The following is a 27,420-nucleotide window of genomic DNA, read 5'->3' as shown; positions in this document are numbered from 1 at the left end:
CACCATCAACACACCAAATAACAACTTCCCTGGAACTTAGAAACAACAAGGCAGGAACAAGAGCTGTCGGATGACAGCGCGCTCGACTATTCGAAGAATTGATTGAAGAATGGGGTCAAAATATTTCCATAGACATATGTCAAATAGTCTTGACAAAACATGGACATATACAAAACAGAACCAGTTTCCAAGTTCAAAAAGGGCCATAATTCAGCCAAAAAAGAGGAGAGAGTTACGTACTCTTGCCTATTGATAGAGACTATTATACTGAACAAGATATAAAAGTTTCAAAGCCATATGTCAAACACTTTACACAAAATATAAACTGGTACGAAAAACTTAACCAAGATTTCTAAGTCAAAAGGGGCCATAATTCAGTCAAAATGCTTGATGGAGTTATGTTCTCTTGCCTATAACTGGATATTGTGATGGTAAACAAGTGTTGAAAGTTTCAAAGCTTTATCTCAAAAGACTTTGTCAAAATGTGGACTGGTACGAAAAACTTAACCAAGATTTCTAAGTCAAAAGGGGCCATAATTCAGTCAAAATGCTTGATGGAGTTATGTACTCTTGCCTATAACTGGATATTGTGATGGTAAACAAGTGTTGAAAGTTTCAAAGCTTTATCTCAAAAGACTTTGTCAAAATGTGGACTGGTACGAAAAACTTAACCAAGATTTCTAAGTCAAAAAGGGGCCATAATTCAGTCAAAATGCTTGATGGAGTTATGTACTCTTGCCTACAACTGGACATGGTGATGGTAAACAAGTGTTGAAAGTTTCAAAGCTTTATCTCAAAAGACTTTGTCAAAATATGAACTGGTACGAAAAACTTAACCAAGATTTCTAAGTCAAAAGGGGCCATAATTCAGTCAAAATGCTTGACAGAGTTATGTACTCTTGCCTATAACTGGACATGGTGATGGTAAACAAGTGTTGAAAGTTTCAAAGCTTTATCTCAAAAGACTTTGTCAAAATATGAACTGGTACGAAAAACTTAACCAAGATTTCTAAGTCAAAAGGGGCCATAATTCAGTCAAAATGCTTGACAGAGTTATGTACTCTTGCCTATAACTGGACATGGTGATGGTAAACAAGTGTTGAAAGTTTCAAAGCTTTATCTCAAAAGACTTTGTCAAAATGTGGACTGGTACGAAAAACTTAACCAGGGTGTGACGCCGACGCCGACGCCGACGCCGTGGTGAGTAGGATAGCTCTACTTATTCTTCGAATAGTCGAGCTAAAAAGGGATATGAAATCAACATTGTCAAAGAACAGGGTGGGAGTCCCATGGACAAAGGCTGATTCCATTTCAAGTTTATACATATAGAAAGAAAGGACAATACTGACCTCATGAACTTATACTAGTTTAGATATAAAGATTTGGATATGCTGATACTTATTTAAAAACCTCTTATCTAGCAGGAACTGTTTTCAGTTTCAAGCTTATCATGACCTTAAAATCCTAGAACAATAGTGGTTATCAACTGACCATAGCCAACCATTCTTTGAAGTTTGACTACTGTAGGTACATGATTCTTTAGTTATTCTGTGGAAACCATTTTCAGACTGAGGGTCACTATGACCTTGACCTTTGAACTACTGATCCAAGAATGACAGAGGTCATTAATTGACCATATGCAATCATGCTATGAAGTTTAACCACTGTAGGCTAAACAGTTCTTCAGTTATTAATTAGAAACCAGTCCAGTGCACAGAACCTACCGCGTGTTAAAAACATCAATACATTTCTAAATCAGTCCAACTATAACTACTACGCTATGTATCTGTGTGCACTAAAAGAACTCCATCCAGCTTGCCAATGATGTTTCACCTATAAGCTTGTATTCTTATAAACTGTAAACATTACTGAAGCATTAAAGCTAATTTCACTACCCATGTGCAATGCATTTTACCTGCTGGACATCAAAAATGGCCAAAATAGGCAACAAAATGTTCTAAAAGGAAAGAGAAACCCCATCATATATTGACATGAAGTTGATTTAAAACTGACATACAGGTATCACAGCAATTTGCCTCTAAAAATATTGTTGGCAAAAATAGTGAAGTTTTTCAAAGTCTAACGGATATACTTAAAATCTACAATTTTTTTTATAGTTTACAGGATTTACAAGTAATTATTTCAAAGTTTAGTTTTTTATGATGTACATTTTGTGCCCAGTGCCAACAAACAACCAAATGAGGTGTAAAAAAATCACTAAAATCAAACACTTACCTATCTGATTCCCCATCAACTTTCAACTTCTGGACGTTATGTCTCTGAAATGTTTCTCCGTTATCTGGTTCCCCATTTACTGGGCTGGTACCATTCTCCATTGGGGTATGAGTGGGTACGGTAACAGACAATGAATTTCTCCGATGTTCATTACCACTAGTAGGTCCAAACACTGGATTACCAACAACCTTTTTCAGAATTCTTAAACATTCTCTGAATTTGTTAGGATTGGTTATACCTGCAATATATACCATTAGCATGAATCCTTTAGCATTGTAACTAAATTAAGTAAATGTTGCCATTTATTCACCAATGGACATAGTTTAGGGAATAAGGTTCTGATGCTTAGTCTGGAGATATCAGGATCAAAGCCTAAAGAGAGACATAAAAGTAACAACACATAAAAATCCATTATCAGTTACTATACTGCACACCTGTATTTTCGCGGCAATTAACAATTTTCAGTGATGTTGTAATAAATTCTGAAATCAGTTTCTTTCGTTGAATAGGGAACAATTTTTGCTGTTTCAAAGCTTGCAAAACCTTCGTGAGTAAGTCGAAAGAAAGTCAGAACTCCAAAGCAAAAAAAATGTACAAATGCTTCACAATGTAACTTCAATACCGCGAGATTAGTGATACCGCGAGAATAGTGATGTCCAGTATACTTTCATAGAAAACTCAATAAGATTTAAGCTTTTTTTTCACCATGAAACTAAATTATAGTATAACTACTTCCCTATAACGAAATACAATGGAAATAATATCATACACACCTGCTGAAATGGGATCTGCAATTTTACCAGCCAGGTATTGTTTGACAACCTGTGAGCAAATCAGCTTGTCTTCATCACTTAACTTCATTCTTGAGTCTACCTCCTCGTCTTCCTGAAATACGTATCACACATTAAATACAATAACAGAATATGTATCCATCCATGTTTGCAGTCTGAACTTGAAACGGCAATTATTCAATTTGCCGTAACATTTTCTGGAGTAAATTTATTGTGATGAAGTTTTGCAGAGCTATCTGTAGCTGCAAAGGTTTCATTATAATTTCTTTTTCAGGACTTTCCAGGGCTTTTTCAGACCTTTTTTCTTCTTTTAAGGAGGTAGGATACCTTGTTACAAGGGAAAATTCAAATTAGTTGAACCGCAGCATGTTTTTGTATTTCGTGTAATATGAAGTTTTAACTGCTACAATCTCAATTTCGTTTGTCTCTGTCCCTTCAAGTTCAATTTTTATCCAGGTTTGAAGAACATGACCCTCCAAAGGTATTTCATATTGAAATAAGAAGGAAAATACGGATATTTAACACTTTTCAGTGTATTTTAGTTTCATTGATATCCGTAGAAGTCTGCATAATTGATAATTTTACTGGTATGCACGTTATCTTTCTAATATAAGCTTAAAATATATATGTCGCGGGGCTCGTGTTTCCATGGTAACGCATTTTCTCTCATTTTTAAACAACTATGTATAAAAATAGGGGTTTTCGACGGCTTCAGTGCCATTCTGTTAATGACCAACATGAAATATTTGGGTAATATTATTAGCAAAATATCAAGCACTTTACATGGTACCCTATTTTTCTTAAATTTTAAAGTAACCATGGCAACAGAGATGTTTAAAATAGCTTATATCTTGCTGTTTGTCGTAATTTCTTCAAAAAAATATTGAATAAGATTATCTTTCTAGTTGATGTAGCTTTAAAACATATTATTTCTAACGTAGGTTACATTTTCGTGTTATTTGCATTTATTCAAACAAATTTCACAGCTTAGAATACGTACAGCAGTACCCCTCGTCTGCCATTTTTCATGGAAAAATCGTTCAGCGTGCTGCTATTATTCTCATGGATATTGTTGAAATGAAAATAAAAAGCTGAAGCTGTGTTTCTTAAATAGACCAGTGTCAACGCTTTTGAATTTTACATTTAAATACATAGGTCACGGGCTTCGTTTTCATGGTAACATCAATTCAATTCAAGAAACCACAATTTTCTACTGAAATTTGAACAATTTTAGATATTAGTTTTAGTATGTAAGTAACAAATTATCAATGGAACCTGAAAAATAGGTATTACAAATCAAACTGCTAGACTTTTTATTTGAAAATGGCCGTAACAAGTAACCTTTCACCCAACTATATTCCAAATAACATTGCTTGCCATCATCCATTTTCTTACATTCCGCATAACATTTCAATATAACTACATAAAAGAAGCAAAATATTGATTATTATTCAGAGCAAAAGACTCATAAAAAATATTTCAGCAAATAATGGTTATTTGAAAATAGTTAAAATAAAGAAAATGTACAGAATTACGTACTTTCAAGATAAAAGCTATTAATTTTGCGCGGTAACTGACACGTAACGTCATGACGTCAATGACGTCATTTTAAGGCAACATTGTTTTGAAGCATTTCTGCGGCAATTTATTCATTATTTCTGCATTATTAAACCATAAAGCATCAGATCGACGACAAGTTCATGATTTGTTTTCAGAAGAATGAATATACAAACACAATTAGTTTGTCGTAAACGTCGTCGTAAATCGTCACGTTAGCTTCCGGTTGGACATGCGCACATACAAATATAAAGGTAACCTACCTCCTTAAGGACCAATTCTTCAGTATCCAATGACACAAATCCAACTTGCCTTTTCCTATATTTGTGTTTCACACATAGAAAAGTCTTAATTTGCATTTTGCATTATATATATAGTCCACTTTGCTTAAACAGCTGTACTTTCTTATTGAAAACACACTTATTTTCGCCAATTTCAACCTCACATGAATAATCTGAAACAAGCTGGATGCCAACTTTAAGCAAGCAAGGAGCAAGTGCAATAACATTCCCAACTGCTAGACAGGCTGAAACCCCTTTACAAATAATATATTACACCACACGAATTAAATTTTACAACAGTCACCAGATTCAACACATACTTTCTTTTTTCACTATTTCTTTATGCATTTAGAAACAAATACAACTAGATGTATATCTATAGGACACTGGTGCCCCCATCCCTTCATAGGACACTGGTGCCCCCATCCCCTCTAATTCCTGTCAGTGTTCTGTCACATGTTACTTGCCAACAATGCAATACTAATTAATATTTCCCTGATATGGGGTGAGAGTCAATAGGGGAAGGGGTATGGCTACATTTTTTTGTACTTTAAATCACTTTATGTGTATTTTAACTAAGTCAAGGACTAAACTATGGTCTGAACTAAATAATATTGTTATAAGGTTTATAGACCCTAGGTCAAATAATTTTTGAGGTTCATATAACACAAACAGTAAGGTCCCTATATACATATTTTTGACTAAGTTAAGGGCTATAACTCTGATCTGGCTGAGTGAAATTCGAAACACATCCCAAGGTGCACAACTTCACATGCTGAATAAAAATTCTACTAGGTTTGATGACTCTAGGTCAAATACTTTTTCAGATCTGAATTTGTGAAGTTTAGCACCTGGGATTCTATTTGGGATTTAACCCCTCTTACACATCCCTACCCTCCTCTAAAAATAATTCTCTTTCAGGTTCTTTTATCTTGTGTTTCTTGTTATGCTTTATAGTACTGATACCCGACACCTCCCACCCCCCTGATGACTCATACCCCAAATCCAAGGTAATGTTAAAGTTAACTTAGTCTTGCATTGTCAACAAGTAGTATCTGACCATAAAGTGACAGGAAGTGGGGGTACTATTATCCTACAGACATACATTTAGTTATATCTATATTTATACATTCTTATGCAATATTTGTTATTCAGTATACTGATTCAAATTTTAAAATACAGACTTATTAGCTTCACCTGTGTTAATTTCAAGCAAGCCAGTTCTGCTTCTAGTTCAGCAATACGTTTCCTGAGTTTACGGATCAAAGACTTCTCATCAAGTTCTTCGTTACGCCTGAAAAAGCAACGTTTTGTTTCATTACATATGAAGTTAATAAGCAACATTAAGAAAAAGCTTTTAACCATCAACATATCTGTGTTTACTCATTACTGACTACAACTAATCACTAAATGTTTAAATTTAAGTAAAACTAGAGCTGCTTTGAGAAAAGCATATGTCTCCCACAACTGCCTAATCATCTAGACTGGCATTTCTTCTCTGTTAAGTATCTGAGTCAACCATGCACCAAGACTTGTATCACTGGCATCAGTATTTTCGGTAATTCAAGGGCTATAATTCCGAAGTGCCTTGGCAGATTTGTCTAGTTATCAAACTTGGCCAAGGACTAATTGTCAAACACATTTTGTTAAAGTTTGGTGAAGATTGGATGAGAACTGTTCGACTTAGAGCGCGGACAAGATTTGTGACAGACAGACAGACATATAGACACACACACAGACAGGAGTAAATCAATATGTCTCACACCACAGTAGTGTTGGAGACATAATAATTACTTCATTTATGAGATTTTTTGCAAAGTATGATTTTATGAAAATATTAATGCAGGTATATCAATGTTGAATTAGATCATAAATTTTTATGACATTGTAGTTTAAAGGGATACTCGGGTTCTTTTCCAAGAAATAGATTCCTTATTTATTTATTCTGTTTTGCTAAATTAATCAAATGAAACAGAAAGAGCTGTCGCTATATGTGAAAGACAAATAGTCCAACCAAGAATCTGACTGGCAAACTCTTTTCATCTTACCATGTCCATGGTGAAAATCAGTAACATCAAAAAAGAAAAGTGGAATTTGATATTTAATAGCAATTTTTAAGTGTTATCCTAGCCTGGCATACGTTGGTCAGAATACCATAAATACGAAAATATTGTGCACCCACAATGTCCAAGTATCTGTCAATACAACACGTGAAATCTCATTTCTACAATGATTTAAAGGATCTAATTTTTTCCTCTCTTGCGGCTTTTTAGCCTTAACAAATCAAAGAGCATAGACTTTATGATGAAAAATCTTAAATCTCTGGATTTGAACCCAGATCTGTCCGGTGCTAATCCAATGCTCTAACCACTGAGCCAAAGAGTCGACTCCCATACGCAGTTGTCAGAGATTTGCTTTAAACATACAGGCTATGCATAAGTGACCATAACACTTCCCCTCTTCAAAGAAGTCATCATTTATGATGACGTGTATTCCATTTTGGCATAGAAATTGCCATTTTTGGCACAAGATAAAGTCTGTTTTCCGGACGAGCCCCCATCTTACGACTTTTTAGACAAAACAAATCAAAGAGCATAGCATTTAACAACAAAAAATCCCAACTGCCTGTGGCATAATTGAACCCAGGTCACTCAGGTGCTAGTCCAATGCTCTAACCACTCAGCCAAAGAGTCCACTCCCTAATGCAGTTGTAAGAGTTTGGCTTTAAGTGTACAGGCTCTGCGTAAGTGAGTTTTACATCTCCATAAGTTTACCTGTGTATCCCTTTAACTTTTTTGAGAGATGACAATCATGCCAAGGCAGGTATACCTGTACATAGGACTTTATAAGGGATTAAAGCAGGGGCATTTTTTAAAGGTGTATCATGATAAGGGACTAAAGCAGTGGCATTCTTTGAGGTTTATCATGATAACGGATTAAAGCAGTGGCACTCTTTGAGGTTTATCATGACAAGGGATTACAGCAGGGGCGTTATCTGAGGTTTATCATGATAAGGGATTAAAGCAGGGGCATTCTTTGAGGTTTATCATGATAATGGATTAAAGCAGTGGCACTCTTTGAGGTTTATCATGACAAGGGATTACAGCAGGGGTGTTATCTGAGGTTTATCATGATAACAGATTAAAGCAGGGGCATTCTTTGAGGTTTATCATGATAAGGGATTAAAGCAGGGGCATTCTTTGAGGTTTATCATGATAACGGATTAAAGCAGGGGCATTCTTTGAGGTTTATCATGATAACGGATTAAAGCAGGGGCATTCTTTGAGGTTTATCATGATAACGGATTAAAGCAGGGGCATTCTTTGAGGTTTATCATGATAACGGATTAAAGCAGATGCATTCTTTGAGGTTTATCATGATAATGGATTAAAGCAGGGGCATTCTTTGAGGTTTATCATGATAATGGATTAAAGCAGTAGCACTCTGAGGTTTATCATGATAAGGGATAAAAGCAGGGACATTCTTTGAGGTTTATCAAATCAAAGACATTATATGTCACTTAAATGCAGGGATACCTGTAGAAGTGCAAGAAATATTTTGACATACAAAAAGCAACTGATGCATGTGCAGAATAAAATATGAAAAATGATAAATAAGGCATGCAATATAAACAGAACTTTGAATACACAATGTACAACATGCAAAAGGGGTTATGAAAAACAAAATAATGAACAGAAGTGGAAATAAATTAACATGATTACAGTTTCTACCTACCAAAACTACTATGATAATTTGGTCTATCCTGAAAAGTTTATAAAACTAAAGAGTATTTCCTGACATTGTTTCAGTGATATCTGATCACCGGTAAGTTTTCAACAATACTACAAAATTGTTACTCATTACATTTTGTGACAAAAAGTCATAAGGATTCTGGGCATATCTAAAAACTTCACACCCACCCCTCTGCCCCCCAAAAATGACAACTTTATTTTTTATTCAGAAATTCCTATTTTAACATGACTTAACAATGAAATCATATACTACATGACACAATTTCAATCTTGATATATTATGATCTTTAGACTTGTCCATAAAATTTCTCACTGAAATTGAACTTTCATAAAAAAAAACAAAAAACAAATTCATTGAAATTTTAGATGACAAATTCATTTGCTACCATGTACACAAGTTATACTTCATTTTCCTCTGGTGACCTAGACTTATAAAAACTGTAGCTGGTTCTTGATAAAAAAGCAACAGCCTATCAAAACATCCACTTTGGATAAAACTGAGGCTTATAGACTCTGCACAAAAACAATATTCACTACAGGAACAGCCAATAAAGTTATAACAGGTAACAGATTTTCAGTTAACTACCACAATTAACTATAGGTATGGAATAAGGGATACATGTTCACAACAGCTACCTACCATAGCTGGCCACTGATAGTGAAAAAACAACAACAACAACAGCATCAGTAAATCTCTAGAATATTGATCACTAAGTGCATGATAAGACATAAATATCTGCATTAACTGTTGATAAGGTACAATCTATTTTACATATTTATATTGTAATCTCTATTTGTGATGCTGAACTATATTTTTGACAATTTTGAGTTTTTTAGCACCAATGAGCACCAAAATTCATTAAGCATATTTCTAAACAAGAGCTGTCAGTGGACAGCGTGCTCGACTATTCTCAGTACTTGATAGTATAATATAAGCTATGAGTAAAACTATAACATTACAATAAGCATATTCTAAGTTGAAAAGGGGCCATAATTCAATCAAAATGCTTGATAGAGTTGCCTCCTCCTTTTTACAGACTGGGGTCATGATGGTAAACAAGTATGCAAAATATCAAAGCAATATCTCAATGGACTTTGAAAATATTTGGGGTGGTACGCAAACTTTAACATTTATTCTAAGTCGAAAACGGGACATAATTCAGTCAAAATGCTTGATAGAGTTGCCTCCTCCTTTTTACAGACTGGAGTCATGACGGTAAACAAGTATGCAAAATATCAAAGCAATATCTCAATGGACTTTGAAAATATCTGGGGTGGTACGCAAACTTTAACATTTGTGTGACGCTCACGCTAACGCTAACGCCGACGCCGGGGCGAGTAGGATAGCTCCCCTATTCTTCGAATAGTTGAGCAAAAAAATGGCATTTCTCTAATCCAATAATTTCTTTTATCCTGTCACTTGCAGTATTTTCGACCCGATATCAGGGTGCCGTATATCTTTCTTGATATACCGTCAGTTGATCATGTGACCAGTGATATACGGTCAGTTGATCATGTGACTTTATGATCGATATTGTTGTCATAAGAAATTTTGCAACGAAACCATTATCATTGTGTTGGAAATGTCCGAACTAAGAAAATGAGTGGTCAAATAATGAGTTTTTATTCAAAAACGAAGAAGTTATTGCGATTTTGCCGGTAATCACGTCATTATATAAGTGACGTCATTACGAATATGACGTCATTAAAGCGGTTGTCGCACACTTATTTTTGTAAAATAAATTGCCAAATATCGGAAAATGAAGTAATGACAAGAGAAATAGAATAATAGGTTAGTGCCTAAGATGGAGAAAGTTTATATGGCTCGGCTCCGGACGTTATCAGGTTCGCCTTCGGCTCACCCGATAACCTCCTCCACCTCGCCAGATAAACTTTCTCATCTACGGCACTAACCTATTATTCTCTATATGTAAATTGATACTATTATTAGGTTTTGTAACAAAAATGGGAAAAAAAACCCTGTTAAAAGTGAAAACTTAAAAAAGAAATCGCAACATATTTTTTTGGCTTTTCTGCATCATTCAAAGTCAATTCCTGAAAAGTTTTTTGTAGGTTTGTCACAATATACTGTTTTAATTCCAACACAGCTTTTCAGTGTATAATTTAACTTCTGTGGTATTACATAATTTATATGAACTTTATCATACTTATAACAACATTATGTACAAAATGTTCAAGTACAACTTTATTCAGATGTGGATCCTGAACCACTTCAGATAACTACTTGCAAGACAGGGGGAGGGAAATAAAGTACTTACGATACAGAGTTAGCGATGCAGGCTACTCGTCCAGCAAATCTACACGTAGATATTGATTCACCAAGATTGGATATTTCCAGGGATATAGTTGCTATCATAGCAGTCATACAATTACCACCTACAATATACAGTGTCAAAATTATACTTATTGTAGCACAGAAATAGGCTCAAATGTTTTTATACTGAGTAAATTCTGGAGTGCAATATTCATCTCATAGAAAAATGAGAGCATATTTCTTGGGCAAAACTAATAATACCACCTGTGGAATGCAACAACATGCATGAAAATGATGTCACAAATGATGTCATACATCCAATATGAAAGGTGAACATCAGTATAGTAAAATATTGACGTCTTAGGTCCTACTGTAAATACATGGAAACTAAACATACATATTATGTAATAAAATGAAAAAAAAAAGTGCCAGACTCTCAACTCTCAGTACCAATAAGGGCAAGTGAACCAACATGAAAATTGATATACTGTACCATTGAACAAGATGTCACACTTGTACATTGTGTAATAATATATGTATATCACAGAGAAGATTAGTAATATTTAAGTGTAATTATTTTTACTTCTAGTACTATGAGTACAAACTTACCCAAACTGTCTCGTAGCAGCATGGTAAGGAGGGAATTCCTGTATGGAACATGGCGTGGTCCTCGGATGCCATCTGCACTTCTAGGTCTCGTTACAAAGTTATATCTAAAATAAAGAGTAGTTACAACAGTATATATTTTGAAAATCATATGGAAGTATATTTCAATAAATGATAAAAGGAGATCTTTTTTATCTATATGCATACAGAATAGTTCTGCATGTTTGGCTAACAGTAAGTGCTGTCATTTATCCAGAAAAGTTAGAATAATGCCTGGTAGACATTATAGGGATAAAATAAATGTTGCCAGGAAACTATTATATCCCATGTATTAAGTGCTAAACAGTTAGCTTTTCTGTCTTTCATAAGGTTAATATTTACAAAATATGTATGTTTTGATTAAAAGAATTCAAAATAACAATAAAAAATAGCAATGCAAGGACCACTATTTTCAACTGGTCTAACAAAGAATCAAGCACAAAACCCTATTTTTTTTTATTTGTGGACCTGCTTTGTGTTTTCCAAAGTTTAAAAAATCAGGATTCAATGAAATTCTACCCTGTAGAAATAAATTGTCCTAAACATGCAGAACTACCTTAAGAGGTTATTTAAATTTTCTAGGGAAATCCAGCTAAGACAAAAGGTAGCTTGTTTTACAAAATACTTGTTCAAACAAAGTTTTAAAGAAATTTTAAACATGATCACTTTTTTTTAAAAATTATTTCCTGAAGAAGACCTTTGTAAGGTCGAAACGTAGGAACTAATAAATTTAGTCAAATTTAACCGGTGTTGGTCGTGTGTTCCACTTTTACATTTCATTGTCTTTAAAATTTATTGTGTTGGAATGTGGCAAGAGGCACTGAGGGAGAGACAACAACCTTTTATAACTCAAGCAAAGAGCTTTCTCTCTTGAATAATTTGACCCTACTTAGAATCAAACAAATAGTTTTGATGGCAAAGAAATTTGGGTTCCACAGCTGTTACCAGAGCTGAACAATTTATATGCAACAACAACAACAACAGACCTGGATTCTGGAAATAGAGATTTCATATACCTTTAAACTGACAGTCTGAACGAAGTCTCCCTTTCAATTTTCTAAATTTTCAGTACATGAGCTTTATTGTATGCATATGTCATTCTCACTACTCCATGTCTTGAAAGTGAATAGGACATAAAATGCAAAATGTAAACAAGGCAGTCTGAAAGACAGCTAAATCCCCCGCCACTGCTATGGATAGTGAAAGGGTAAACCTTTGACTTTAGCTGTGACCTTGACCTTGAACTGACATGGCTGACTCATGAATTCTGCACAACGTCTTGATGAGGTGATCATTTGACCAAAGTTTCATGAAAATCCTTCAAGGGGTTTAGGAGATACAGAGCTGAAACCTTTGACCTTCAGTTGTGACCTTGACCTTGAGTTGACATGGCTGACTCATGAGTTCTTGATGAGGTGATCATTTGACCCAAGTTTGATGAAAATCCTTTAAGGGGTTAAGGAGATACAGAGTGGACACCAAATGGAAGGCTCAAACCTTCGACCCTTAGTTGTGACCTTGACCTTGAGCTGGCATGGTTGACTCATAATTTCTGCACATCGTTCTGATGAGGTAATCATTTGACTCAAGTTTTATAAAATTCCTTCAAGGGGTTTAGGAGATATAGAGCGGACACAAAATGGAAGGCTCAAACCTTTGACCTTCAGTTGTGACCTTGACCTTGAGCCGACATGGCTGACTCATAAGTTCTGCACATCGCCTTGATGAGGTGATCGTTTGACCCAAGTTTGATGAAAATCCTTCAAGGGGTTAAGGAGATATAGAGCGGACACAAAATGGAAGGCTCAAACCTTTGACCTTCAGTTGTGACCTTGACCTTGAGCTGGCATGACTGACTCATGGGTTCTGCACATCGTCTTGATGAGGTGATCATTTGACCCAAGTTTTATAAAATTCCTTCAAGGGGTTCAAGAGATATAGAGCGGACACAAAATGGAAGGCTCAAACCTTTGACCTTGAGTTGTGACCTTGACCTTGAGCCGGCATGGCTGACTCATGGGTTCTGCACATCATCTTGATGAGGTGATCATTTGACCCAAGTTTTATAAAATTCCTTCCAGGGGTTTAGGAGATATAGAGCGGATACAAAATGGCAGGCTCAAACCTTTGACCTTGAGTTGTGACCTTGACCTTAAACCGACAAGGCTGACTCATGGGTTCTGCACATCGTCTTGATGAGGTGATCATTTGACCCAAGTTTCATGAAAATCCTTCAAGGGGTTTAGGAGATATGGACCAGACACGATTTTGTTACGGACAGAAGGACGGAAAGACGGACGGAAGGACGGACGCAGACCATTCCTATAATCCCTCTGCCATGGCGGGGGATTAATAAAATATTTATATAAACCATCCAAGTTTGATAAAAATATCAAAGTTCAGTAAAATGTACTTACTTTCTATTGCCTACTGATGTCCTTGCTCTGTTTGCCTTGTCTGCAGCTAGAGCTTCCTCCTGTAGGGCAACTATTACAGTCTCGAGATGATGTAGTGACAGGTTAATACTTTTTGCTTCCGTTAACTGATGGCCAAGTACGCGTGTCTTAGCAACTCTTTCTGATCCTGCAAGATCCACTAGATGTAATTTTGACCTGAAATATTAATAGATTGAAATGTTTTATGAAAAATATTCGAAAAAAAAAAACATTCATTTTTACTGTAAATTGTATACTATTTGAAATGGTTTTATTTTCATTAAAATTTCTTCTCAAAGCGATCCACCAACTCCAATATTAATGTTTTATTTTCACTAAAATTTCTTCTCAAAGCGATCCACCAACTCCAATATTAATGTTAACCACCACCATATAAAAAATACACAAAAAAAATCCTTAAAGATGCAATTTAAAAAAATAAGACTGTTTTCAATCAAATTGCAATAAGCAATGCAAATAATATCCATTCCACAGTAGATCTTCAATGAATTAAGACCCCTTTTTTATCCCCTAATTAGTTCTCCAAAAAACACAAATCTCTATAAGAAACTAAGATTTGAACTCTAGATAAAATGCGAGATTATTTCAAGATTTATAAATAGATAAAACGTCCAATTATTTTTTTCAACGTCATTCATCATTAATTTTTCCTAACCAACAGAAACTTCTTTAGGATTTGCTTTCAACACCTGGAAAGCAGTTTATCAAATGCATTGAGCATTTTTATCAAACATTTAAAGCAATCATTTTACAATATTTACAATGGGATTAAATGCTACATGCAGAAAATAGAAACATTTTTAGCCGAGCAAACATCAAGCTCCGATAACTTTGATCTGATAATCCCACTTTTAACCATATATAGAAGTATATATTGTAATTCATATAAAATCATGCTTGCAGGAGAGCTATTCCGTGGATGCTTGACATATCTATCATCCTATACCTTAGGCCTTATAAAATTAAATCTGAGGTTTCTGTCATCAATTCCCAATTGAAGTCCATCCCAAATTGTCAGACCTGAACCCAAATGTTTTTCATTTTGTCCAACACCAATAATCTAATGCCTATTGCAAAAAAAGGTGGCAATCAGATTCATACAAAATAATCAAAAGAATAAAAATCAATAAACAAAACTGAGCCACACCATGAGAAAACCAACATAGTGCATTTGCGACCAGCATGGATCCAGACCAGCCTGCGCATCTGCACAGTCTGGTCAGAATCCATGCTGTTCGCTAACAGTTTCTTTAATTGCAATAGACTTTGAAAGCGAACAGTATGGATCCTGACCAGACTGAATGGATGTGCAGGCTGGTCTGGATCCATGCTGGTCGCAAATGCACTATGTTGGTTTTCTCATGGTGCAGCTCAAATAAGTTCATCAGGTAACCTGTCATGAAAATGTTTTATTCAATATTAAAACAACACAATTATATCAAACTGTAGTATCATAAAAGTAGATTGTGAACTGTAAAAACCAGTTATGTGATAAGCACATTTTTAAACAACAGCTGTCTAATGACAGGGTTGACTATTTGAAACCCTTCCACATAATACTAGTTTACATACAAAAGCTTTACCAAAACTTTCTGTTGAAAAAGGGGCATAATTCTGTAAAATGTATTTCAAAGTTAAGAAAGCTGTCTCAGAGCTGTTCATTTGTGATGCCAATGACTTATAAAGATTTTGGTATTATTCAGTACAACAGTTAATGTACAAAACTTAAAAAAAAAAAAATGTTAAAAAGGGGTCACAATTTTGAGAAATCCATGCCAGAATTATGAAACTTACTCTATGAGATCATCTCATGATGCCAAAGACATGTGTGGAGTTTGAAAGCATTCTGCCAAGCAGTTTCTGAGAAACCGCCTTATTTGCAGAACATTAATCAAGATTGCTAAGTTAAAAAAGGGGCATAATTTTGACAGAATAAAAGCTAGAGATATACCCTTGTCCTGTGTCGTCATCTCATCATGACAAAGACATGTATGAAGTTTGAAAACATTAGGTATGGATTTAAAAAAAAAAAAAAAAATCATGATTTTTTTGTTTTATAAAGTGTACAAATAAAGAACCAGTTGTTAACATAGTCTGTATCAGTTATGTAACGAAGAATAGCTAAAATTATGGTTAAGTGCACTTCTGATAATCTTTAGTTGAACAAACAGTCTATCAAATAAAAAGTCAACATCTAAATTTGACTTCAATGAAAATAAATCTGTCAACTGCAAAAGTAATTGGCTCCAAACTTCTCTACAAATATCCAAAATTAATCTTTCTTTATTTATTAGGGTATACTGTAATAGTAGAAATGTTTCTGTGACCTAAACTTGTAACAGTTAAAAATGATAATGTGAGATTTATATCTCAAATTCACACAAGCTGTAAATGACTCCAATAAACAGAATTTTCACAAAGACTAATTCTTGTGGAATAATATAAAACATGAAATAAGCAAAAATTGAACCCTCACAAATATTTCTGATTTTATAGAACAAATGATTCCACTTGTTATAAGGAGCCAACTGATTCTGCTTGTTAAAACACACTGAGGCCAAAGGAGACTCTTAATTCTGCTTGTTATAACACTGAGGCAAAAAAAGACACTTGATGCTGATGTAAGGATTTGTTATCATCATTAACTTCGGTTATATGACTTAAATGGAATTATGGGATTTTTAATCTTATTAAACTGTATGCAAATCTTCTGCCACCTCAAAAATATTCAGTCCATATTCGCTTGTTTGTTTATGATATTTAATATAATAAAACATGGCTGACTACAATACAGTAGCTTTTTCAAGTTGCTTAAAACCCGTAATATTGTGTGAAAACCCTGTAAGTGCACCCTTGAGTGAAAACTCCCATAAGTGAAACAGATACTGGATTTTTGCCTATTACACATGACTGTATTGAAGTAATGTATTTGGCTATTGAAACAAATAATAGACAGAAATCCATGGGAAATTTTGCAGATTAGGTTTATTAGAAAAACATTTTCCTGCCAAATTTCAGTTACAGGCTTTTGGATCCTAACTGCTGATATTAGGGGCTTACTTAGGGCATGGAATATATTAAGGGGCTACCTCAATATAAAAACATGTTAGGTTTATAGTGCCATACTGCTATAAATCCTCCTTATTTATTATACAAGTTTAACAATTTCCTTGGCACTCTATCACTGATCACACCAGACTGAAGACTTGCAGAAATCCTGCACTCAATTCATTCTTGTATCTTCATGTCAAATGTACAAAAAACATGCAATGATATTCTCTGAGTTTAAATATGGAACTTTGAGTAGGAGACATAATTATGCAAACTAGATAAACTTTTTTTTTTACAGGAATATGCACTTACTTGTTATAACAGGGTTTGCCTGAATATTACTTCTTACTTCTGTAAATCCCTTATTGATTAGATTTCAATTTCTGTTTGCATATATCCATTGGTAATTACTTTAAAATACCTGCATAGCTCCTGGTAGATTTTCTATGTCAAAGCTCCCCAATTAACGAAATAATCAAGTTACATTAAGTAATGCAACTTCTCTTAGTTGCAAAATTGGTAAAAAAAAATTGTCAGCACAAAATAAATTAAACAGAACTTCTTTTCATAAAAGACTTTATCCAGATGAGTGTAAATACTGTTTACTACTTCCGTGCAAAAGCATCTTATCTATTTCTTTATTTTTAAAACATTACAACAGTTTTGTGCTAAGTCAACAAGGTTTGGATTTCACAATATCAGGACGGTCCACAGAAGCCATGAAACTCCAAATGAGCCATGCCATGAGAAAACCAACATAGTGGGTTTGCGGCCAGCATGGATCCAGACCAGCCTGCGCATCCACACAGTCTGGTCAGGATCCATGCTGTTCGCTTTCAAAGCCAATTCGAATTAGAGAAACTGTTAGCAAACAGCATGGATCCTGACCAGACTGCACAGATGCGCAGGCTGGTCTGGATCCATACTGGTCGCAAACCCACTATGTTGCTTTTCTTGTGGCACGGCTCAAATATTTTACAAAAGATGGGATCAAATTTTGATGTAAACAAAAAAAACAATACATACAAAGCCTGACTTGTTTAATGATAACAAACATTATGATCAACATCTGATTCAACAGGAGTTAACAAAAGATTGTATGAAAACTCAAGAAACCATGCACAAAAGGTGTTTCGAGCTGAAGAAGTAAAGTCTAATGGGGGATAATGTAAACAATATTTGGTAAATATTTGTGCAATATTTTGACAATTACCAGATTAAAGTTCAAACAAACTTGAAGATAATCATTTATCAATAAACATGCATTTAACTGAAAAAAAAAACTTTTAGGAAAATATTGTCTTTAAGATTAAATATCTTTTGCACCAAACAAATGCAAGCCTAAAGATTTCTTATTTTAGTGTCAAAGTATCTTTTTTCTAAAGATTAAATATCTTAATCCAAATTATAACTCCATAATAGGAAGGGAAACAACTCAGAATAAACTCTTCAAGAGAGAAGTGAAAGGCATCTGTAGTTATGTTTCTTGAATCTGCTTGCAGTGATGTCTCATAGCCACAAAATTAAGATGCGGAAAGTTGTGTTTTAAGGTACTGGACCCATAATAGAGTACCTCCTTTTTGAAGAGTATTCAATTCCTACCATAAACCTACTTTGACTGCATTTTTCATGGGGGCGTAGGTTCAAGCCCCACTGGGACCAATTTTTCTCTCTCCATATTTTCATTTTTTTCAGTAAGTTTTTACTTCTTTCAAGACTTATTATGGATGTATTGTACAAAAGTGGAAATTTTTCATTTTATAAGCGATTTCTTGCTGTTCAAAGTGAATTTACCTCTGTATCAGGAGGGGTAGAGTTAGATATCTTTAAAAATACTGAGTTACATGCAGTAAAAGTTCTCTATTTTGCCTTCATTCTTTAGATTACATATTGCTGAAGAAATGCAGGTAGGTTTTACTTCTGCCCCAAAGTTATTTTTGAATGAAGTGAGCAAAATTCGTAACAGACCCACAGGTTTTGACCTTAATTTTTCAATGCTGGAGTTAGAATTCTGTCTCATTAAATCTGTTTACTTGAGGCACCCTAGAAAAAATGATATGGACAGTTTTATTTTGTGTTTTATAATTGTTTAACAATAGTTTGATGTTTCTTTTATCAAAATTAATGCTGTAATGAATTCACTGCAAATGTTTTAGATAGTGGCCATCACACTGAAATTTGTCTCTATAAAAGTTATTTAAAATTTGCAACACAGTGCGAAACATGGTCAACTTTAAGAATATACCATGCAAATGCCATTTTACTGTTAGGGTTCCAATACCTTAAGGTTTTTATCTTGATACTACAGAATAAAGCATTGGACCTGGCATATGGAATGGAAAATCATCCTGCATAAATGTCGTCCTACATATACACATAAAACAGCTGTATTACTTTCTTCCTGAGATAAAAAAAAAAATCCCCTTATCTCTAAAATCATGGGTTATATCTCTAGGCTCACCTCAACAGTTGTAAGAGTCAGAGAAAATGGTTTGCTGAGAAAATATCAGTGTCAGTATGAAAAAAGAAATAAATGTTATTACAGATTGTTTGATCTCAACAGACTTTGTAAGTCTAGAAAGTAGGTTGGAGTTCTTTATCTGTTTTCTTCCAAATTTCAAAACAGCTTTCCTTAAAACTAATAACTGCCCCCTGTCTCTAAATGACCACCCTTTACTCTCAACTGAAATAAAATTCTGGTAGGTTTGTATACCCTTTTATTTACATATGGTTAAAATGTAAAAGAAAAGCAGGAAAACCAACCACAAAATTAAAAGAGACTTCTTAAAAACAAGAGGACCAAGATGGTCCTGAATCGCTCACCTCTTCCCACATGACCCAGTTTTGAGTATGACGTCGTTTTTTCTATTATCTGACATAGTGACCTAGTTTTTGAGCTCATGTGACCCAGTTTTGAACCTGACCTAGATATTATCAAGATAAAAATTCTGACCAATTTTCATGAAAATCCATTGAAAAATATGGTCTCTAGAGAGGTCACAAGGTTTTTCTATTATTTGACCTATTGACCTAGTTTTCGAAGGTATGTGACCCTGTCTTGAACTTTACCTAGATATCATCAAGGTGAACATTCTCACTAATTTTCATGAAGATCTCATGAAAAATGTGGCCTCTAGAGAGGTCACAAGGTTTTTCTATTTTTATACCTACAGGCCTAGTTTTTGACCGCACGTGACCCAGTTTCGAAACTGACCTAGATATCATCAAGGTGAACATTCAGATCAATTTTCATGAAGATCCATTGAAAAATATGGCCTCTAGAGAGGTCAAAAGATTTTAATAATTTTAGACCTACTGACCTAGTTTTTGACCGCAGTTGACCCAGTTTCGAACTTGACCTAGATATCATCAAGACGAACATTCAGACCAACTTTCATACAGATCCCATGAAAAGTATGGCCTCAAGAGAGGTCACAAGTTTTTTTATTATTTGACCTACTGACCTAGTTTTTTATGGCACGTGACCCAGTTTCAAACTTGACCTAGATATCATCAAGGTGAACATTCTGACCAATTTTTATGGAGATCCATTCACAAGTATGGCCTCTAGAGAGGTCACAAGGTTTTTCTATTTTTAGACCTACTGACCTAGTTTTTGACCGCACATGACCCTGTTTCGAACTTGACCTAGATATCATCAAGATGAACATTCAGACCAATTTTCATACAGATCCCATCAAAAATATGGCCTTTAGAGAGGTCACAAGGTTTTTCTATTATTTGACCTACTGACCTAGTTTTTGAAGGCAGGTGACCCACTTTCGAACTTGACCTAGATATCATCAAGATGAACATTCAGACCAACTTTCATACAGATCCCATGAAAAATATGGCCTCTAGAGAGGTCACAAGGTTTTTCTATTATTTGACCTACTGACCTATTTTGTGAAGGCACGTGACCCAGTTTCGAACCTGACCTAGATATCATCAAGGAGAACATTCTGACCAATTTTCATGAAGATTTCATGAAATATATCGCCTCTAGAGAGGTCACAAGGTTTTTCTATTTTTAGACCTACTGACCTAGTTTTTGACCGCACGTGACCCAGTTTCGAACTTGACCTAGATATCATCAAGATGAACGTTCAGACCAACTTTCATACAGATCCCATGAAAAATATGGCCTTTAGAGAGGTCAAAAGGTTTTTCTATTATTTGACCTACTGACCTAGTTTTTGAAGGCATGTGACCCACTTTCGAACCTGACCTAGATATCATCAAGGTGAACGTTCTGACCAATTTTCATGAAGATCTTATGAAATATATGGCCTCTAGAGAGGTCACAAGGTTTTTCTATTTTTAGACCTACTGACCTAGTTTTTGATGGCATGTGACCCAGTTTCAAACTTGACCTAGATATCATCAAGGTGAACATTCTGACCAATTTTCATGAAGATCTTGGGAAATATATGGCCTCTAGAGAGGTCACAAGGTTTTTCTATTTTTAGACCTACTGACCTAGTTTTTGATGGCACGTGACCCAGTTTCGAACTTGACCTAGATATCATCAAGATGAACATTCTGACCAACTTTCATAAAGATCCCATGAAAAATGTGACCTCTAGAGTGGTCACAAGCAAAAGTTTACGGACGGACGGACGGACGCACGGACTGACGGACGGACGGACGATGGACACCGCCAAACACAAAAGCTCACCTTGTCACTTTGTGACAGGTGAGCTAAAAAGAGAGAGATATCTCCCCTAACATTTAATACATTGGTCATTTTATGATGCCGATGACTTGTATTGAGTTTGAAAGCATTACACAAGCAAGTTCTTAGAAGCCTGCTTATATGCAAAACTTTAACCAAAACTTCTAAGTTAAAAAGGAGCAAAATTTGGACAAAATAAAAATCAGAGTTATGTACCATGTCCTGTGAAGTCATTTAATTGTGCCAAAGACATGTGAGAAACCTGCTTACATGCAAAACTTTTTGTGATGCAGATACCAAAGGATGATTACTTGAAATTGTCTAGATACAATGTAGTTGTGACAGAAAGATTGCAATTTCATGATTAACTACTCTTCCTGGGCATCACCGTCTTGAAGTTTTCTTTTGTTGAAGAAACAACATTTGACAAACCTACAATTTTTATATTCAAATCACAAAGGGGCATAACACAGAGAAAATATCACATCTAAAATAGACATGATATAAATAACTTGCATTTCTTTTCTTTGCAAGTTATAAATGCAAGTGCCACTGCTATAAAAACAAAAGAAAGTACGAAAAATCTATGACTACATATTATCCCAACTAAGTTGAAAGCCACCATAGAAAATGAAGTCAGAACTTTTTGATAAAACAAAAGCTATTCAACCTCATTTTACAAGCCAACAGACAATCAGTCTTTTAGTAAACTTTAACATATTTTCTACCTATCTGAGACTCTTACTGTTTCTGTATGTCTAAGATATCCTACCTGACTATGGTATCAGAATCCATTTTCTTTGATGTGAGCTGTATAGTAAGCACAGCATGTGACCTTGATGACCTGTCATGTATTGCTGTGGCTGCGACCTTTCTATTTGCTTGACCTTGAAGCAGAAGACTCTGTGCAACATCTTCACTAGCTGCGAGATGATTGGACAGGTTACGTACCACACACATGCCACTTTGTCCTTCGATAACACTCACCTGAAATATTATGTTTATAATGAGATATGACCCATTGAACAATATTACAAATGCAGGAGTATTCTTTTCTGTTTTTGACATGTTACAGGTACATATAAAGATACATTTCATGAGAAATTTTTTATCATAAAACTTTTTCTAACACTGGACTTACAGAATGTGTAAAAAAATGTAAGAGAATTTTTACTGTACTTTAAAGCAATAATTGAGCTGCGCCATGAGAAAACCAACATAGTGGCTTTGCGACCAGCATGGATCCAGACCAGACTGCGCGGATGCGCAGGCTGGTCTGGATCCATGCTGTTCGCTTTTAAAGCCTATTGGAATTGGAGAAACTGTCAGCGAACAGCATGGATCCTGACCAGACTGCGCGGATGCGCAGGCTGGTCTGGATCCATGCTGGTCGCAAACCCACTATGTTGGTTTTCTCATGGCACGGCTCATATGATATTTATACAAACATACTGAAGGTCAGAACACTCCTAGTTACATAAAAAAACTATAAAGCAGCAGTAATGGCTTCTAAAACCATGCAGACATTTAAGTTATTCACAGTCAAGCTCATCATAAATCAGTATACATACCTTAGGAAACGGTGTAACATATGACTGAGTTCTGGCCCCTGGATTCAGGAGATCATACCCCACATCCTGGTAGATCTCAAGATATGATATATGTACGCTTAGGTCCTCTGTGGTTCTCTTTTCTAACTCACTGTATATCAAAGATAATGATCTGAAAAAGTTTCAAAGAAAAATTTTCATGTAGGAGTAAATAAAGTTACACAACTTTTTCTAAAAAAAACTTCAGACGTGTAAATTTTGATAAACATTTTGAAGCAAGGGGAGCAACCTAGTTTTGAGAAAGAACTGTATATATTTTCCAACAAAAAGTGTGATATTAAACATTCTAACACAATCCACAGTAATTGTAACATATACATATAGTAATCAAATTATACATAATTCTATGATAAAATATACTTGGCAGTTATATTTTTCTCCCTACCACTGTAACATTAAGAGATTCATTAAGTTCAAACTATTCCAAAACAGTTGTAAAACAATATTACAAAGACATAATGACATAATAAATCATAAAACATCATACTGACTTATGTGCCGGGCCATGAAACATGTGCTGATATCTGAGAATTTCCTAATGAGAGTACATTTGATCAGGTATGACTGAGTAGCTACATCATAAAAATATGAAGTCATAACAATATGACATCATACACAAGTTAAGATCATAACACTGGGTCAAAACTCTACATTTCTTCCATTCACAAATAGTATTCGAGTTATCTGATTACTGACCAAATGCTAAAATGTATTTCAACACTAAGAGTGAAATTTTTGCGAGGTTAGAACTGAAATATTTAATGTGCTCCAATATTTATCAGCGAATAGAGTGTAGGCAGTCATTCAGATGAGAATTATAAATTAAATCACTCGTGACTTTCATGTACCTATTAGGAATCAAAACTCCTGCCTACATTTTATACACTGAAAAAAATATAAGGGCACATTAAACCTCATTATTTCTTACACATTAAAGAGGTTTCTTCCTTTTTAAGATTTCTCCATAAATACCAGCAGTCAAACTTTCAAGAAAACTATACAAGGGTTTTATTGGATTTAATGACAATTATATCAGTGATTCAGTAAATCTAAGATATTCAGTGAACATTCAGGTGTACCTGATTTAGCAGTGATTCAGTAATGCTTGGGTATTCAGTGAACATTCAGGTGCACCTGATATAACAGTGATTCAGTAATGCTTGGGTATTCAGTGAACATTCAGGTGCACCTGATTTAGCAGTGATTCAGTAATGCTTAGGTATTCAGTGAACATTCAGGTGTACCTGATTTAGCAGTGATTCAGTAATGCTTAGGTATTCAGTGAACATTCAGGTGTACCTGATTTAGCAGTGATTCAGTAATGCTTAGGTATACAGTGAACATTCAGGTGCACCTGATATAACAGTGATTCAGTAATGCTTAGGTATACAGTGAACATTCAGGTGTACCTGATTTAGCAGTGATTCAGTAATGCTTAGGTATTCAGTAAACATTCAGGGGCACCTGATATAACAGTGATTCAGTAATGCTCAGGTATTCAGTAAACATTCAGGTGTACCTGATTCAGCAGTGATTCAGTAATGCTCAGGTATACAGTGAACATTCAGGTGTACCTGATTTAGCAGTGATTCAGTAATGCTCAGGTATACAGTGAACATTCAGGTGTACCTGATTTAGCAGTGATTCAGTAATGCTTAGGTATTCAGTGAACATTCAGGTGTACCTGATTTAGCAGTGATTCAGTATGCTTAGTATTCATGAACATCAGTGTACCTGATTAGCAGTATTCAGTAATGCTAGGTAAACGTGAACATTCAGGTGTACCTGATTTAGCAATGATTCAGTAATGCTTAGGTATTCAGTAAACATTCAGGTGTACCTGATTTAGCAGTGATTCAGTAATGCTTAGGTATACAGTGAACATTCATGTGTAACTGATTTTACAGTGATTCAGTAATGCTTATGTATTCAGTGAACATTCAGGTGTACCTGATATAACAGTGATTCAGTAATGCTTAGGTATTCAGTGAACATTCAGGCGTACCTGATTTAGCAGTGATTCAGTAATGTTTAGGTATTCAGTGAACATTCAGGTGTACCTGATTTTGCAGCGATTCAGTAATGCTTAGGTATGCAGAGAACATTCAGGTGTCCCTGACTTAGCAGTGATTAAGTAATGTTTAGGTACTCAGTGAACATTCAAATGTCTCTGATTTAACAGTTATTTAGTTATGCCAAAGTATTCAATATGCATTCAGGTGTTCCAGATTTAACAGTCATTCAATAATACTTCATGTATTCAGTGAACATTCAGGTGTTTCTGACTTAACAGTGATTCAGTAATACTTAGGTATTCAGTGAACATTCAGGTGTTTCTGATTTAACAATGATTCAGTAATGCTTAGGTATTCAGTGAATATTCAGGTGTTTCTGGTTTAACAATGATTCAGTAACACTTAGGTATTCAGTGAATATTAAAGTGTTTCTGATTTAACAATGAATCAGTAATGCTTAGGTATTTAGTGAACATTAAGGTGTTTCTGATTAAACAATGATTTAGTAACACTTAGGTATTCAGTGAATATTAAGGTGTTCCAGATTTAACAGTGATTCAATAATACTTTATGTATTCAGTGTACATTAACAGTGATTCAATAATACTTAATGTATTCAGTGAACATTCAGGTGTTTCTGATTTAATAGGAATTCAGTCATACTTAGGTATTCAGTGAACATTAAGTTGTTTCTGATTTAACAGTGATTCAATAATACTTAATGTATTCAGTTAACATTCATGTGTTTCTGATTAAACAGGAATTCAGTCATACTTAGGTATTCAATGAACATTAAGGTGTTTCTGATTTAACAGTGATTCATAATACTTAATGTATTCAGTTAACATTCATGTGTTTCTGATTAAACAGGAATTCAGTCATACTTAGGTATTCAATGAACATTAAGGTGTTTCTGATTTAACAGTGATTAAGTAATATTTAGGCATTCAGTGAACATAAAGGTGTCCCTGATTAACAGTGACTGAGTAATATTTAGGCATTCAGTGAACATTCAAGTGTCCCTGATTTAACAGTGATTGAGTAATATTAAGGCATTCAGTGAACATTCAAGTGTCCCTGATTTAACAGTGATTGAGTAATATTTAGGCATTCAGTGAACATTCAAGTGTCCCTGATTTAACAGTGATTGAGTAATATTTAGGCATACAGTGAACATTCAAATGTCCCTGATTTAACAGTGATTGAGTAATATTTAGGCATTCAGTGAACATTCAAGTGTCCCTGATTTCACAGTGATTAAGTAATACTAAGGCATTCAGTGAACATTCAAGTGTCCCTGATTTAACAGTGATTGAGTAATATTTAGGCATTCAGTGAACATTCAAATGTCCCTGATTTAACAGTGATTGAGTAATATTTAGGCATTCAGTCCCTGATTTAACAGTGATTGAGTAATACTTAGGCATTCAGTGAACATTAAGGTGTCCATGATTTAACAGTGATTTAGTAATATTAGGTATTCAGTGAAAATTAAGGTGTTCCTGATTTAACAGTGATTGAGTAATACTTAGGTAGATGGTGAACATTCAGGTGACCCTGATTTAACAGTGATTGAGTAATACTTAGGCATTCAGTGAAAATTAGGGTGTTCCTGATTTAACAGTGATTGAGTAATATTTAGGCATTCAGTGAACATTCAAGTGTTCCTGATTTCACAGTGATTGAGTAATATTTAGGCATTCAGTGAACATTCAAGTGTTCCTGATTTAACAGCGATTGAGTAATACTTAGGCATTCAGTGAAAATTAAGGTGTTCCTGATTTAACAGTGATTGAGTAATACTTCAGGTGTACCTGATTTAACAGGGATTGAGTATTCAGAACATTAATAGGAGTTAAAAACTTCTAATTCCAATTTGGGATGAAAGTTTTGAAAATCTTCATGTACACAGAAGTTGATATGACATTGAAAAATAACTTAAAGCATCAAAGAATGAAGATTCTATTTATCATTTAAGAAGTGTAAAAACATTTATCTCTTTTGAATCATTACTTTTATACTTAACAGTGGGGAAAGTTTGCAATAATTCAAAGAGTTATTTTTCCGAAAATTCTAA

General features: G+C 34.7%; 1 protein-coding gene across 6 annotated transcripts in view; it reads right to left on the bottom strand.

Annotated features, from left to right (window-relative positions):
* The window catches only part of LOC128550327 (kinesin-like protein KIF9), a 52,761-nt gene that overhangs the window by 18,243 nt on the left and 7,098 nt on the right, over window positions 1-27,420 (bottom strand). For all 6 annotated transcript variants that reach the window (XM_053529168.1, XM_053529170.1, XM_053529172.1 and 3 more), the window contains exons 4-11: window positions 23,290-23,440; window positions 22,491-22,705; window positions 13,954-14,148; window positions 11,501-11,604; window positions 10,896-11,013; window positions 6,062-6,158; window positions 3,009-3,120; window positions 2,236-2,473 (exon numbers count right to left, since the gene is read on the bottom strand). In XM_053529168.1, coding sequence (XP_053385143.1) covers window positions 2,236-2,473; window positions 3,009-3,120; window positions 6,062-6,158; window positions 10,896-11,013; window positions 11,501-11,604; window positions 13,954-14,148; window positions 22,491-22,705; window positions 23,290-23,440 — 1,230 coding nt within the window. The remainder of the gene's footprint in view (window positions 1-2,235; window positions 2,474-3,008; window positions 3,121-6,061; window positions 6,159-10,895; window positions 11,014-11,500; window positions 11,605-13,953; window positions 14,149-22,490; window positions 22,706-23,289; window positions 23,441-27,420) is intronic.

Source organism: Mercenaria mercenaria, chromosome 17, assembly GCF_021730395.1.
Source record: "Mercenaria mercenaria strain notata chromosome 17, MADL_Memer_1, whole genome shotgun sequence".
Lineage (NCBI taxonomy): Eukaryota > Metazoa > Mollusca > Bivalvia > Venerida > Veneridae > Mercenaria > Mercenaria mercenaria.
This window is presented reverse-complemented; position numbering and strand designations above follow the sequence as displayed.